This window comes from Sphaeramia orbicularis, chromosome 20 (genome assembly GCF_902148855.1).
Source record: "Sphaeramia orbicularis chromosome 20, fSphaOr1.1, whole genome shotgun sequence".
Lineage (NCBI taxonomy): Eukaryota > Metazoa > Chordata > Actinopteri > Kurtiformes > Apogonidae > Sphaeramia > Sphaeramia orbicularis.
Window position 1 is genome coordinate 7,214,268 of NC_043976.1, and position 17,016 is coordinate 7,231,283.

The following is a 17,016-nucleotide window of genomic DNA, read 5'->3' on the forward strand; positions in this document are numbered from 1 at the left end:
TTGTTTGCATGTATGCAGCTCTTATTTGGTTTGTCAGCCCCGTTTAACAAAAGAGTTGCTTCGTGTGTCATCGAGGGGCCGGCGTCAACGTGTCGCTTTGCTGTCGACCGTACCTGACAATCCCAACTAAGATCAGACGGCCTCACAGGACCCACTCCAGCTGACACAGGAATAGAGGGAGGTGGGGCGGGAAGAGAGGAATGACAGCACAGATGTATTATTCATTCATTCATCATCCATCGGTTTTCTCCTCTCATCATTCCGAGCCCACAAGAACCCAGGCTCCTCTCTCTCTCTTTTTTTCTGTCTCCGCAAATGTCATCTGTCGGAGCGTGACTGAGACGGCAAAGGCGAGAGAGAAAGTATTTTCTGCCTGAATTTAGATTTCATTCACTCTTTGCCAGCATTGTGTTTCTGGGCGAATTGAACACACATAGAACACAGACAAAGTGAGAGGGGCAGCAGGTGGGATTATACTTGCCCCTGTCACACAGGTACCGTATGTGAGAGCAATTACAGTTGGGATCACTCAAAATCCAACTAAAATAGCGAGAAATCTGTGGGCAGTGAGTGAGAGGTTCAGAGGGAACACCCAGCAGTGGTGAAAATGCACTCAGCATGACACAAGATCTGTTGATTTAAGTCGCTGCCCATTTAAGCACTGTCCCTGCTTTAATTTCACACAGAGAAATGACTAAATGCCCAGGTCGGGGATCAGGCTGAAGAGAAACAGCTCAATGGGTTTGTTCCAAATCGGAGATACCCACTGTCTAAAGTTGCACCTGAAGTCTCTGCAGTCGAAACCATAACTATTTAAAGATGTGCCCTCTGTGTCTCTGCTTCCCTACTTTTCTGACCATATGTGCATTAAAACAGCACCGACTCCAAATCCTAAGTTTAATGCAATATTGTAAAAACCTTACTTTGGTAAAAAATATTCTCTGCAAAATGTACTTAAACATTGAATGTATGAATGAATGAATGAAGTAGCTGTGCTGTGACATTGTCCCTGGCAACATTGTTATGAAGTACTATTTATGGATTCATATGATAGCTATCTCATTTGAACTTATTTATTTGCATAGTCTGATCTACAGCATCATAATTTATCAAATAATCAGTTGTTTATATAAGTCTATTTTCAGCCTTATGACAATAAGGCTTCCAGTGAATCCAAGAGTGTTTGAAAAGTTTATTTAGATTAGAAGAGGGGAAAGTTTAAGCTTACATGACTAAAGAACATTTTAAATACAGAATATAGTATATTCAGTATCTATACATTTGAGTATATGTGGTTTTTGACAGGACAGAAAAGGGATGAAAAACTAAAGTGAAAAAGTAAACAGAGTTTAATAATACCCCTGCCTGATCCCACAACACTTTGCCCCACCTACTCACTGATACACTGCTAACCCATGGATTAATTTTGAGTCTTAACTTTTAATCTTTTTGGAAACTAAAATTTAAAAAATGTAAAAGAATTGTGTGAATATTGTTTGAGAAATCGTCTGGAAATCCTCTTGGACGGAATTTCTGGTATATCTATATACTGCCCTCTAGGGCATATAGGGTATGAAAATAGTGAACAACAGCCTATTAAAAATACAATATCCATCTCTAAGGTGCAGACGAGAAGTTTAAAGCAACAGAAAATTGAAATACTCAAGTAAAATGCAAGGCCCATAAATGTATACTTCAGCACTTGGTTACATATCCTTGAAATCTAATAGTTTGCTTCAACTCACATATGCTACTCAACTGTCACCAAGGCAGCCACTGAGACTGGTAGACACTGTAGTGTACTTTATGTTGGTGCACCACGATTCACAGCTACTGCAGTCCATTACTATTCACTCAATTAGAGATCTTGCATTTACTTTTCATTGGCTATTAATCTTCCCATCTGCTCATTGTAATGTGATACTGCTTCAAAAGTCTTTCTGCTCTGATACATATGCTTCTTGCCCATATAGATTCCTGGGAGAACAAAATGCATAGATGAAAGTGCACCAGGATGAAACCCACACCTCACTTAGATGTCTATTTAAATATTAAATGAAAAATGTATCCTACAGATGGAAATAAGAAATAGCGTGACCATGTGACCTCCTCCCAGACAAGTAAGATAATCTGCAGAGTGGCACAATTTCCTTCTCAGACCATCCATCCTGTCGATGCCTCTGGCCTATCTTTAATAGTGGGCCCAATCCATTTGGATAATACATTCCCTCATCTCAGCTTCTTTAAGCAGTGTTTAAAAGCAATTTCCACCATCCTGAGCAGATGCTTTCCTCTCTGTTCAAAGTCCTCCCGTCATCTAAAATTAACTAGTGCAGAGGATTGCTCACAGGCAAATGCACAGCGTTAACTTGGATTCTACATCAACTTTCCCCTGTCTCCATCTCCCTCGCAGGAAGTTAAATGTGTCAAACTGCACATCAGCCTTGTTGCTAAGTAGTGTGTGCTAAAAGCTCTCTGTGCTAACAATTTATCCTGGTGACTTTTTTTTTTTTTTAAACTTCCTTCACTTCCCGCCTCCCTGCTCGCCCTCCATTGTAAACGACCCCCAAAGAGATAAGTCTCAAAGTGGCTCGCTACTTAGAAAAGTGCACTTTGGTTTGATCGACTAGTGGGGGATTCTGTGCATTGGTTTCCATGCCTCAGAGAAGGGGCAAGGGGGGAGCAAAATGCCCTGCGAGGTGCTTCTGAAATGGTCCTTCTGTGGTCTGGAGGGAGGCGATTCACCTGACTGCATGGATGCTTAGCTGGGCCACAGAGGTTGGCACCGCCTTCAGCCATTGCATCAAATCCTGCAAAGACAGTCACTGCAGAGGTACTTGTACTGCTGGTGTGTACAAACTTTCAGGATTTTTTCTTTTGAGAGTGTATGAGTCATTTTATTTTAATATTCAAGAATTTACTTGTAGTTTAGTTTTATTTACTTTTATTTGTGTATCTATTTATTTATTTTACACCATGTACCACTGACACTGGGCAAAAATGGAAACAGCTGATTCCTTGCAGTAGTGGCATTTATAAAACCATTTTATATTTCTTTATTTTTGACATTTATTTTACTACTGTTTCTGATTTTAGTCCTAACTTTTATCAGCTGGACAAGAGATACGTGGACCTGGAAATTCCAGGCTAATGCCAATATTGGTGTTCAAACAAAACAAAACAAAACAAAACAAAAAAAAAAACAATAAAACATAGAGGCTTACTTGTAGTTCATTGCTCCTGTGCTATGTGCTAATGCTAACAACTAAAGCTAATTACTGTGTGTAGACTATTGGTAACCAAAATACCAACTTGGCTGATAGCTTAGCTTTTTATTTGTTTGTCTATTTTGTCCTCACATTTTTTACTCTAACTGTTGCTATTTATCTGGTAAATATTAGCTGGTTAAATTGACCATTTCCGTAAATGAAGTTGGCCAGTGGTGATTCAGGCCAGGCACAGCACTTGTGACACAGAGTGGTGTTGTGGTCAGATGGCATGTCCAAGCTGTTATATCATCAGATATAGAGCCTTCACTACTACAAGAGATAAACACTGGTCACTGCTAGTGACAGTCAAAGCGACGAACACAGACTGATCAGTCACAGATTCGCAGCCCATTCATAGTAATAACTCTGATGTACTTCAGTGGACATCTAAGCAGATAGTTGAAATATTTTACAATTTCCACATGAAAAAATGAACAATCACCCTTGTAATAATTTTCTTACATAACTGTACTATAAAAAGGATGGCTCACATTAATTCTGTTATTTCATTTGCTTTAATTGCACCTATAAAGCATCCGACTTAAAATGTGGACATAAAAACTGTAATAAAATGGCTCGGTGAGTGGCTTGCCGAGCAGCAGCTGCACCTCTGATTTGCTGTAATCTCCTTTAAATTGTGATGAAGTTGCAGAGAGAGAGAGAGAGAGAGAGACAGCGAGGGAGAGAAAAAGATCAATTAAGACCTCTTTGTCTGTCTGCTGACTCCTGTGTCGACCCTCTCATTCATTCTGTGCCTCATGTGCGGATGCTTTAATTGAGTTTTGCAGCACAGACTTCCTCCGGTTTGCTGAATGGGAGAGGAGCTGACATAGACCATGTGCAGAGAGACTTTGCTTTGTGTATAAGGAGTGTGTAGAGGTGCATAAGTCATACTGAGGTTTACCTTTTTTAGTCAGGCAGCAGCACACATACACACACCTGTATACATACAAAGTCCGCAAGAGAAGAAGTAGACAAACACACTCAAGGTGAGCACAGTAAAAGGAGCATGTATGACATGCTTGTAGCAATGGAATACTGCTGGGACATTGTAAATATTCATAAACCTTGAGGGGGCGATTAGCATTTAAGGGAAAAACTGCTTAATATTTATGTGTATGTGAATGTGTACTAGTGTTAAAGTACCCAACCACTTAAATAGACATTTGTGTCAAATTCAGTGAGTGCATGCACTGCAGGCCTGTTTGCATTCATATACGCTTGTGCTGATAGATGTAAAAGAAAAAACATATGTGTTTAATAAAATGCTTGCGATTCTTAGTTACATTACTGATGATAGAGACTATTAAGAAGTCAGCTGAAGCAGCCAGGGTGCCTGAAATGAAAGTTTGTTTGTTCATGTCTATGCGGACCTTTTCCACTTTATATGTTAATTTGTGAAATTGTTTACCAGCCAGTGTGTATCTAAACACTCGTGAGACTGAGGGCGTCTGTGCAGCAGCGTGTGTGTGTTTGTCTGGAGTCCTTTTCCATCTCTGCTGTTTGACAGACTGTGTCAGAGCTGCCTGAGAAATGATGTTTCCACCTGTGACATCTCGCAAAGACAGAGAAGGACACAGTCTAGTTGTCTCTCTTTCCAACTTTCTCTCTGACTCTGCTGCTGTCCATTTCTAGTGTCCCTCACCTTAATGAGAATTGACACCTATCCTCCACTCTATCAGCAGCATCAAGATTGAGGTCCAAACCACAGAGATGGTAGGCCTCCTGCTTTGTCAGGGTACTGACAGTGCCTCCAGTGGTGAAAAAGGAAAAAGATCTGACTTTTTTTTTTTTTGTTTAGGGAAATAATGTTCTCTCTACCAATTGTTCAAATGTGGCCTTGTGTTTATGAGACATCCTACTGCCCATGCAGCAAATGTAAACTGTATTTAGTTTTCACTGGATGCATTTTACAACATCTGTAAGGCTAAATGTGCATATTAAAAAAGGATTTACCATTTTAGTTTGACCTTCACTTGCTGAAGAAACTTTAAATTGATGGTTCCCTTGAAAATTTAATTCAAGGAATATATTCTTAGTATCACTTAGAGTCTCAAAATGTTTCCAGAAAGAAAGGGAAGTGTTTCTCATAGCCCATTATGCAATTAATATCTAATTGAACAAATTACATGATATTATTGCTCTCAGAAGTGGCCATTACCTGATTTTAATGCGCACATTTTCTTTGCTTCTAATCATAATTCAGGTGGCTAACGGGGCTGCTATGATAACAGTGGTTGGTATGGTAATAGCAGCCTGAGCGCCACAGGCTGGCTGGTAGTTCCAGGTTTACAGTGCTGTTGCATAACTCTTCCTTAACTTCAGACTGATGAGCATGCTGCGGACACCCCCCGGCTTTCTTCACTGCTAACTGAGACCTTGTGTGAGATAGAGATAGAAAACTGTGCACTCATGACTTTGACTGCAAGTGGAGCTGAAAGACAAGGTGAGCTCCTGGCAGAAACAGGCCAGGTTTCTCCAGACATACACACACACACACATACATATATACACACACACACACACACACACACACACACACACACACACACACACACACACACACACGTACATCTCAAAAAATTAGAAAATCATGAAAAAGTTCAATATTTTTTGTCACTCATTTCAGGAAGTTAAACCCATATATTATGTAGACACAGACATAGAGTGAAATATTTCGAGCCTTATTTCTTGAAATTTTGATGAATGAAAACCCAAAATCCTGTGTCTCAGAAAATTTGAATATTGCATAAAATCAATAAAAAAAACTGATATTTTAAACAGAAATGTCAGGCTTCTGAAAAGTATGTTCATTTCTATGAACTCAAGACTTGGTTGGGCCTCCTTTTACATGAATTACTGCATCAATGTGGCGTGGCATGGAAGCGATCAGCCTGTGGCACTGCTCAGATGCAATGGAAGCCCAGGTTACTTTGATAGTGGCCTTCAGGTCATCTGCATTGTTGGATCTGCTGTCTCTCATCTTCCTATTGACAATACTCCATAGATTCTTTATGGGTTTCAAGTCAAGTGAGTTTTCTGGCCAATCAAGCCCAGTAAAACCATGGTCATTGAACCAGCTTTTGGTACCTTAGACAGTGTGGGCCACAGGCTGATCACCTCCATGCCACGCCACATTGATGCAGTAATTTATGTAATCTGAGGCCTGACCAAGTATTGAGTTTATAGAAATGAACATACTTTTCAGAAGCCTGACATTTCTGTTTATTCATCATTAATTAATTTAATGATAATTTTCTGTAATTATCAAATAGTTGTTTGGTCCAGAAGATTCAGATATTTTCCATGTTATGGAGTTTAAAAAAAACTTAAAATGATTAAACATGACTGATTGGTTAACCGAATGACTGCTGTAACTCTAAGTGTTGTATAAACTTACAGAGCTTCTTTAATAAGTCCTCTAAAAGCAGCTCAGTAAACAGAGGCATGACTGTGTGGAAGCAAACAGACATTTTCTGGTAGGAGAGTCTCCCAAGGAGCATCATCTTCAAAGTGAAGATGTTTTGTTTCAGCACAAGGAGTATTTTTACTTCTTGTGGAGCTCCTACCAACTTCTCAGCAAGGGCACTTGAGTTTCGTCTTGTTTGGATGCTTTGTGGTGACACAAATGTGTAAACAATTTTGAAAGCTGCTTTTCTTCTAAAGCAACACCTGATGAAAGTTGATGGCATCTCAGTGAGGATTAGAGAAACTACTAAGGAGACACTGTTATGAAAAGGAAATATTCACAAAGGGTGTGTGAAGAGATAGTGCTGAGAAGTCAATGTGAAGGATAACAATGGATTTTGTTGAGCCTGTAGGTGCTTAAAGGTGCAGGATGTGTGTTAAAAGCATATGAACCTGGCAACATTTTATATGATATTTTTCTTGAATTATCATCTTTTGCTTTATATTGTATGAAATAACAAGGTCGAATTTACACATTAACCAACAGGCCTGAAATGATTAACTGATTTATCGACTCAAATCGATTTTAAAAAATTACTCAATTACAATTTTCCTTCTTCGTATCCTTAATTTCGCTGCCTCTAAACATTAGTTCCTCTGTTGTGTTTCACACAGACACTTATTGTGATGCACATAACGCCAGGATCAACACAAACAACATGTAGTGTAGTTAGAAGAGACAAGGACAAAAAGGCAGAAAATATCTACATGCTCACTTTCCTTCACTGGAACCATCACTTACTCTGTTAAACTTTTAAGCTTTCATGCAAATATTAAAATATTTGGCTTTAATATTTTCAGTTGTACGTTAGTTCCATGTAGGGATGTAATGATTACCAGTATAACGATAAACCGCGGTAAAATTGCAGATGGTTAGTATTACTGTTTAAATTCTAATTATCATGATAACCGTGTTTGATTACCGCACATTTCCGGAGAACACGCCTATGTAAAGCTATGCTTTTATGTGAAATATCTGAGTATAGTTTTAATTTATTACAATTTTAATTATATATATACCTAATATTTGGAACCAATATTCACTTTTAAAGTTTCTGAAAAGGTTCATTAAGCATCTGTGTGTTATTTATGCACTAAATTATATACATTTTTCAAATTGGATTTGATATATATATATTTTTTTTTGTTTTGTCCTTTTATGTTTTTATTGTAGGTTAAAGTGAAAAAAATAGACAGATGACAGATGAAGTTGTGCTGAAAAACAGATCCCAAACATGGGTATAGTAAGCATTTGTTTATATAGTATATAAAGGCAAAATCAAAAGCACTGAAAAATGGAAAAACTTGGCTCAGACCACTAAGGGTTAATATTTGAATGTTTCTGCAACAGAAGGTACATTAAGCCAATTATTATATTTTGTTTTGTTGTTGTTGTTTTTTTTTTCCTTTCCAAAATACAACTTGGTTTAATTATTTCAGGTTGTGTATTAGCACTTTTTGAACATTTTGAACACAATTTCAACAATACTGTGATAATAATGATAACCGTGATAATTTTGGTCACAATAACCGTGATATGAAATTTTCATATCATTACATCTCTAGTTCCATGTTAAGTTGTTGTTGGATACAATGATGAAGACTGCTGGGTACATATTGTTTGTAGATATCATTTGATTTCTTTGCTGTTGTTTATATCTATAGATATTTTTATATATACTTTATACTGCTGTTATTGTTATTTCTTTAAAGATACTTTTATATATACTTTTATACTGCTATTATTGTTTTATTTCTATATAGATATTTTCATAAATGCTTTTACTTTTATACTTTTTGTGGTTGTTTCAGCTGTTTGTCATTTTCAGACATGTCTTTTTCAGAATTTTTATAATTTTTTTCACTGATTCAAATAACTGTTTAATTGAATCAAAGAATTGAACAAAATAATCAATAGATTAATTAATTACATATAAAAAATTCAAAAGCTAAAGCTCTACTAACCAGCAGGCCTGAAAAGGAATAGAAGTGAACTCCAGTTAACGGGGCACACCCTACAACTGCTCTTTCTCAACATCTGGGATGAAAACCAGGTGGGAACTGAAAACTAAAGCATTCTTTATGCATCTCAGCCATGTCTGCTTGGCTTAAAAGCTGCCATGGCTGTACACTAAATTGTGTTTCTGACACTGTTCCACATTCCTTTCCTGATAGAAAAAGCTTTCATCTTTGTATTTATCCAGATTATTCTGCAATACCACTACATTACCGGCGTGTCTTATCTGTTTTACTGTAAATCATTTGAACATGGCTCTTCCTGTTTGGCTCTGGATTCAACCTAATGGGAAAGGAGGCAGACGCAGCGAGGGGAATTAATGTTATGGGTCAGGACCCGATGCTAAGATGAACTTGGTGCAGATATGCAAAGCAATAATTTACCTCTTTTATTTATGTAGTCCAGTCTGACTGGACACACATGCTGGTTTCCATCCCCTGGTTCATATTGCCACACCCTACACATCCTGGACTTCATCAGTACAGCGCTGGGTCTCTACAGCTGGCTAATGAACAGAGCAGTGAAATGCATCTCAGACTTATCTCTGTGGGCGATGTAGGATTTACCACCTGCTCTTAAGATCTGATCCAGCTTCTTCCAGTCTTCCAGTGTAAAAGCCACTTTCGCTGAGCTCACAACTACAAACATACACGTGATAACAGGCAGTGGAAATATTAATCATAAACCTTATAAAACAGTCTATTATAGTAATACTGCAGCAATGAATAAAAGCTGGGGCATCTACTATTTAACAGAGATCTAAAAGCACTGGGTTGTAATATTTATAGGCTCTTTAATGTTCAATTGAGGCCTGTAAAGCTGAAGCAGTACAACAATGCTTCATAACAACACTCCAAGTACCTGCAAGTGAAGGAGAGACAGGTATTGGTGTTGACATAGGGAGAAAAAAAAAACTACTAAATATACACATAAACACAGAGCACCCATTAGATACAGGCTATGGATGTCAAGAAAAAAAGTAGGTCAATTTATGCTTCGTGTGTGAGATGGGATTTCTGATTCCAAAGCATTCATTTATCTTGAGGGCTGTGTGTTAACACACTAACCCACTGGCTGTGTGTGTAAAAGAACAGAGGAGAAATATCACAGAAGGAAAGATGAGAATGTTGAAGTTGAAATAGGATGATTAAGAACAAAAGAAAGAGAGGAAAAAAGGACTGGGTAGTTATATGAAAAGCTCTTTCTAACAGTTTTTCTTTTATCATTTATTTATATTATTTGCCTTATAACAACTACTACCAGATGCTAAAGCGACCTTCTGATAACCCTAACATTAAACAACGCAGAATTAAATTAATTTTACATGCTGACCTCTTTCTATTCCTTGTGTGAGTAACACAGTGCTGGAACTGAAAAAGAAATAAATGCATGAAGGAAAATACAAGAATACATGAAAAAAAAAAATCTGTTAAATTCCACTGAGTTGGAAGAAGCAAAGGAGAATGAATTATAGGATTTTACAAGCTGACCAGTCATTTCTGTGCACTTTGCGTGTGTGCTGTAGGTATATAGTTTTGGCCTTGACGAGGCGCCTCCCATGAGGAAGGGAGGCTGCATAATACTGGAGGCCAGAGGTGAGACTTTCACAGCTTTGCACAATACATATTCAATATGTAGAGGGCCCCTAGCTGCACTGTTGCAGGAGCTTAATTAAAAAGTAACAGTTCCGATACATTGGAGTTCGGCTGACCCACATCCCTGGCTGGCTTTGTATGCCTGTTAACGCTGCGTGCATGTGTGTGTGTTATGTGATGATGGGGGCACTTGAAAATGAGAAATAGTCTGTCAGAATGAGGATACCTTAGGTACATTTATGCTAGTATTTGAGTGAAAGAGAATACGTGCATGATGTGTATATATATGTGCATGTGAGACTTCGAAGAAGATGAATTATTCACAATAACCCTAGGCAGTGGTATACAGCACACTTGTGTCTGTGGTGCACATGTCATGCACGTGGGTGTGCAGATAAGGGCATGTGTGTGAGGCAGTCTGTGAGCACATCAGCCATATGCTGTGGACCTAAACCACTATGACAAACCTCTGACATCATAAGCATGCTAAGCAAATCTCCTCATTCATAATAAATGAAAGCAAGAGAGAGAGTGAGAGTTGAGTGTCTCCGGGGAAAAATATATAAAAATACCAAAAGAAGAAATAAAGAAACCAAGCATCTATATTGGTGGCATTCAGCATGTCACCTTGAAAAAAAGCAAACTGTACACTGTATTTCTTTTGCAATATGCCACTGCACATGTGACCTAAACCAGCCAATAATAAAAAATGATGGTGAAAAAGCAGGACATGATTAGACATGTTCCCTTATAATTTCTGAACCTGCAATCACACACAAAGCGCTTTAAGTGATGTTAGAGTGTATGATTGAACAGTTAGAGCTTCCTGTGTCTGGGCTTTAATGGACAGCAACAGAAGAAGGAGCACATTACTGAAATTATATACATGTCAAAAACAGCCCAAACCTGTGCTGCAGCGCTGCCTGTAATTCTTACTTCCTTCTTGTGTGGAGATTTCTCAGTCCCTGGAGAGACTAAGTCCTGATGAGGCCAAGCTTCATATTTTTGATGGGGCTCGAGTCTACAGACTGAATGGGGTGCTGAAATCCCATGGGTGGTAAGGGTCGGAGGGAAGGAGGTACCCCTGAGGCCCCTGAGACTTTTTTTACTCACAGTCTGACTGCTACGGCTCAGTCATTCATTATTTAACACTCGCATACAAACTCACATTTTAGGATTCTTAATATAGCACCAATGCAACATTTCATTACATTACTGTATGACATAAAATATTTCCTCTTTTGCTAGGGCAGACAGTCTTATTTATACACAACTATTTTTGTCACAACTCCCAAATTAGTTTTTTACCTTTCCCAAGTGATTAAGCACCATTTATTATATTATCCTCTGGATTTTGGATTCTTCAGTGAAAATCATGTATTTCCCATATTTAATTTACTGATCTTGTAGATGTTTATAAAAGTTCAGAGTAAATTCAAAGGTTTTTTTTAATATCAAATCAGACAAAAATGATAAAAAAAAAAGTGACTTTTTCAACTAAATATATCATTAACTCATAATAAAATCAAGTGTCTCCAATCACTGTATATTATCAAACTACTGGTTTTACTGGTCTATCAATGCTGTAGAAGATGATGGTGTTTCCACGTTCATTACAGAGCCTCAGAACGTCCAAAATGGGTCATATCTGATGACCATGAAAAGATGACAAACTGCCTTTTACACAAATTATTTGCATGTATTGACAGGATTAGTGGGTCAACAGTTATTAAACATTTTAGATGATTTTGGTTGGCAGTGGATGTTTGGGCCTTTACGGGTAAATTCTTATTCCGTAAAAAGAAAGAGAAAAGAAGCAACCTTTCATTTGAGTCCAGGAAACACTTACTTTCCACATTTATGGTCTAAATTCCGTGAACAGTGGGAAACCTTACCGGCGTTCTCGTACATCAAGTGATGAATAATTTAACCCACATCATAGAAAAGTAAAAAGCTCTTTGCTCACCATTCATTCTGGTGAGGCATCTCATGGATCCAGGGGTTTTCTCCCACGAAGCCCATGTCATCATGGGAACTGGACGAGGACTGGTCAGAAAGGTGAGGAGGAAGCAGGGGCGGCCTATCGTCCTCAATCATAACAATGTCGTCCTGCGGCATGTTCACAGTCGGAGAGAGCTGATAGTTACCTGAGAGAGAAAAAAACGCAAAGATGTTTGAAGTTTATCGCAGTTATTAAATATAAAATTACATCTGCCCCCAGGGGTTTTCTAAAATCCCATCAGTGGTATCTGGTATCTGCTATAAAAACATGCAGATAACGTACGCTTCTGCAGATTCAGACACTCACACATGCCTGTGTAAACACAATTTTATCCCACTTTTGTAATTAATGAGATAATAATATGAACAGAGATAATTTTAGCCAAGCTAATCATGCTATGAAATTTTCGTATCGGGATATGCCTGAAGGACACCATTCACTTTCAGAAAAGCTGAATAGCACTTCTTATCAATGCTATTTTGCACTGCCGGATACATATGAAGATGGTGCATGACAAGATAATAGTCATTAGATATTAACAGGTAGAGCTTATTATTATTAAAAGACAAACACAAATGATTTCATGTCCATCATCCACATTCCACTCTTCTAATAACACTCCAAGCCAGGCAAAAAGTTTCAGACCAGAGCTGTTTTTTATTCTTCTACTCTCTTTTACTCCTTTCCACAAGGACAAAGACGAACAGAAGAAAAGCTCCCCTGATCTGTATTCAGTCCCGCATGACCCTCCCTGCTGAGGACTTCTTTGAATCGCTCCTTTGCTGCTCCTCAGGAGTCAAAGTCAATGGGGAATGAGCTGCCATGGTTGATGCTGAGCACCAAGGGCGAAAAGGGTGGTTCAATGGCATGAGAAGTGGCATTACAATACAGCAGTGGAGGAGTCAGTCTGCAAATTGATCCTTACATGAATTAAGCATGGACACTTGGAAAAAAAAAAGAAAAAAAAAAGGAGAATCAAAGTCAAGTTGAGTCACAAAATCTAAGTTCAACCCTGCACCTGCTTATCATTATGCAAGGTTTAACACAAATGCTCAACTTCCTGCAGTCTTTGCTTTTGTTTCCATTAACTGAGAGCCATTTTGCAAATTTAACAGCTAAGAAACAATTGTGTGTAATCACTAACAGCAGACAGCAATATTTACCCTGGCAGGATCCCAACATGAATTTAAGAGGCATTTAATTTCACTGGGGCCCAACAAATGATAAATGCATATTGTGGAAGTAAATCTGAGAAGCAATCAATGCAGCAATGAGGTGTACAGTTTAATTATTAGGTAGAGAAAAATAAAGAAAACAAAGATACAAAGCAAACCAGCTGTGTGAGATACGACAGATCACATGGGTGCTAATAAGGATTCTACCCAAAGAGAACTCAAAGTCACTGAACAAACTGAAAACTATAAAAAAAAAAGGTGGTCTCTTTTGTTTTTTTTTTAAAGTGTATTTCTGCTCCAGGTAAGAAAATATACATTTATCTTTGCATACTTGTTCCAAACAAAGGCTTTCAAGTACTGTTTACTATTTCCATCAAGTAATATGACCATGTTCTCTGTTTAATTAAGTCCTATGTTGACCCTTTTTTCTCACAAAATTAAGCTGTAATTACGGAATGTGTTTTGTTACCTGGATCTTTTTTTCTATACTGGCCCATGACTGAAAACTTTCCCAAAGGTCTGGCCATGTCCTTCTGCATCAGATAATTGATTCTTTTGGAAACCTCATCCCCTTGTCCATAGACTGCTTATCTAAACCAGTTAAGATGGCTGCCAACACTGTCCAGGTGAAATGAAGGCCATTTCTCACCTGGGCAGCTTGACAGAGAACCACAGATAATTGAATTCACCCTGTACTGTAAATCAGCAGCACTGGAGTCATGACAGTGACAAACTCGAGATCTAAGTCAGAAGAACTGTGACACCAAGACCAGGTACACCAAGAAGTTTAAACAGTGCCAAAAATAATCATTTATTATTTAACTGTCATCATGGAATGGTCACATTTCAGGGTATTGTGACTGGTCATGTGAAATATTGTGGTGTTTCATCTAAAGTTGTTGTGTTTTGGCCCTCACAGGTATCGTGCTCAGCAGATTACAGGTGGTGGTCATTTGTCAACTTATTGTGACACTGTTAGCAGCTTTAAAAATATATACATGATAGTGTTGCATCATAAGCAGCTAAGACATGCATTTATAATGATATAGTATTAGTCAAAGCTTATATTCTTCAACATACAAAAACTATTTACAGGTTTTCTAACATAAACTGCATACCTAAAAGATGACATCATTGCATAACTCCTGTGAGTCAGTCAAACACTCCAAAAATTCGACATTTCCCCCTCATCTTCAAACAGTGTCTTTGCTTTATAGTCAGTTTTGCAAACGTGCAGCAGTAATAGATGCCCTGCAGGTGTGTGTCCACAAGGGCCTGTCCTTACACCATCTTTTACTTTCCCTCTATTGTTAGGTAGAGTTACCTCATAGTTGCATCAGCGCTATTGAGAATTTCTCACACAGTGGTAAAGTGGAAAAGACATACAGTACTAATAAAACAAGACGTGCTTTTTATGTAAAAGAAGCTCTGTTAAAACTTTGGTGTGTTTGAAATACGTAACAGATATGCTGCAGTTCTTGCATACAGAATAAAGACATAGCACAACTCATAATCATCTTACATTCACTTCTGTCGCAAACCACAAACTTTTGTTTACACAGTTTTAATTAGAGGACTGGGCAAGCTCCACTTTTTCAGCTTTATGAAAGGTTTCCAGACAGGACCTTATGACACAACTGGCTGGGTTCTCCAGCTGAAGAGCTGTTTAAGCCATCCCACCTCTGCCTTTGTTAAGTAGTTAAAGGACACACAAACACATACAAGGGTATAATAATGTGCAGGATGCCCTGATAGTTTAAAAGGTGAAAATAATTAGAGAGAGAAAATGCAGCACTTGCTGTGCTGCAGATGTCAGCATAAAAAGCGTTGAGAAAAATATCAGCCCAATTCATGTTGTTGAATACAGAAAGCTAATACTAAATAGAACAACTAAGGTTCAGCATGTAAGATGTAGCTGTATCTAGCAGTGATTTTAGAGACTACAACAAACCAAAACCCTCACCTCACCCTGCCCTACAGCTGTGGCTAAAACAAAAAAAAAGAAAGAAAAAAAAAACAAAACATTGGGGTTTAAAAGGATAGTAATTCTGGTCTACACTCCAACACAAGTAGGTGGTCATAAACTGCCATTACAATTTGGAAATTCAGAACTCCATAAGAAGAGGCACTATTTTACTGGTGCAAGAAACTTGTGCTAGTAGTGTCCTCTGCCAAACTACAGCAGCCAGTCAATATGTCCACTATATGTTTGACAGCTCTGTCTGACAGTGAACTGAAGCCCTGAAGCCACTAAAATAATAGCTTAAGGCTGGTCTACCTTCTGCCTTGAGCTGTTTGTTATTGTATGAGTTTGGTATTTTAAGATATTACTTCAGACCCAAAGACCAATTAAAGTGTTATTACAAAGATATTTCAACCCGACAAAGGTAAATTCCTCAGACTATCGGCATTGTACCCGTGGTGCCACTGTACGATAGCATGATAAGTAGAACTTGTCTGCCACCACTATCCATTTGTAAACTACCATTGAATCATGCATTGTGCAGGTAATAATTTGAGCCAACATGTGAGGCATGAAGGGAAGAGCATGTATTTGTTTGGCCTGTCAAGCATGATTAAATTCATACAGCGGTCGTGAACTGCAGCCTTCACATTGTAGCACTGTCTGCTAGCAGTAGAATTTCATGAACGGCAGCATAACCACTTCCAAAAATCGAGTATGGCGGCAGAGATGAAGAATTCAAAGTAGAGAAAGGCTAAAATCGCCCAGCATACCTCACAACATTTGAATACGGACATAAAATTGTGCCTAGTAGATAGTCAGGTAATGTTTCTTTTCATTTTGGTGAGTTTGGCGGCGATTGGGCCTGTGAAGGCTGAGGAAAATCCGTACAAACGCCCTCCTGTGCTGCAACATCGATCGACTGGACACAGAACATGCATTATATAGGAGGATGCTAATCATGATTAGCATATTAGCAAACCTTAGAATAGCAGAACACAGACTGAGCACTACTGTGACTGTGACTGTGTGAAATCTAATGTCAGAAGTGCTATAAGAAGGCAGGATGGAGACAGTTAACAGGTTAACATGTTAGTAGGTATCCTCTGCAATGAAATGCATTGACATCCTTTGGCATGGAATCAAAACTTTTAGTTCTGCAAAGTGTAATAAAAATATTAAACAATTTATGAAAATAGAAGCAGTTTTTAAACAGTGAATGTGAACAATTTAAAAAAATTTTTTTAAAACAAATGAAGGTAAAGAAGAAGCTGAATTAGCTCAATGTAGACTACAAAGATTCTTATTTTCCAGTGATTTAAAACATACATGAGTAATATTCAATTTCTGTAATTATTTTCCCCTTAAATTACACACTAAACCATCAAAACGGACTAAAACAAAGCAACAAACAAAACTTTTTTTTACATTAATGGGCCTTTAAAAGCAAAAGGCCAGAGAGAGGCAGAAGATGAAAGAGGATAAAAAAGTTCCCCATAGAAATTATCCTGAATGCAAACACACACA

At 38.1% G+C, this 17,016-nt stretch overlaps 1 protein-coding gene across 2 annotated transcripts in view; it reads right to left on the reverse strand.

The window, feature by feature from the left end:
- pard3aa (par-3 family cell polarity regulator alpha, a) overlaps positions 1-17,016 on the reverse strand; it is a 426,578-nt gene that overhangs the window by 158,310 nt on the left and 251,252 nt on the right. For both annotated transcript variants that reach the window (XM_030123467.1, XM_030123466.1), the window contains exon 16: positions 12,316-12,496. In XM_030123467.1, the coding sequence (XP_029979327.1) occupies positions 12,316-12,496 (181 nt within the window). The remainder of the gene's footprint in view (positions 1-12,315; positions 12,497-17,016) is intronic.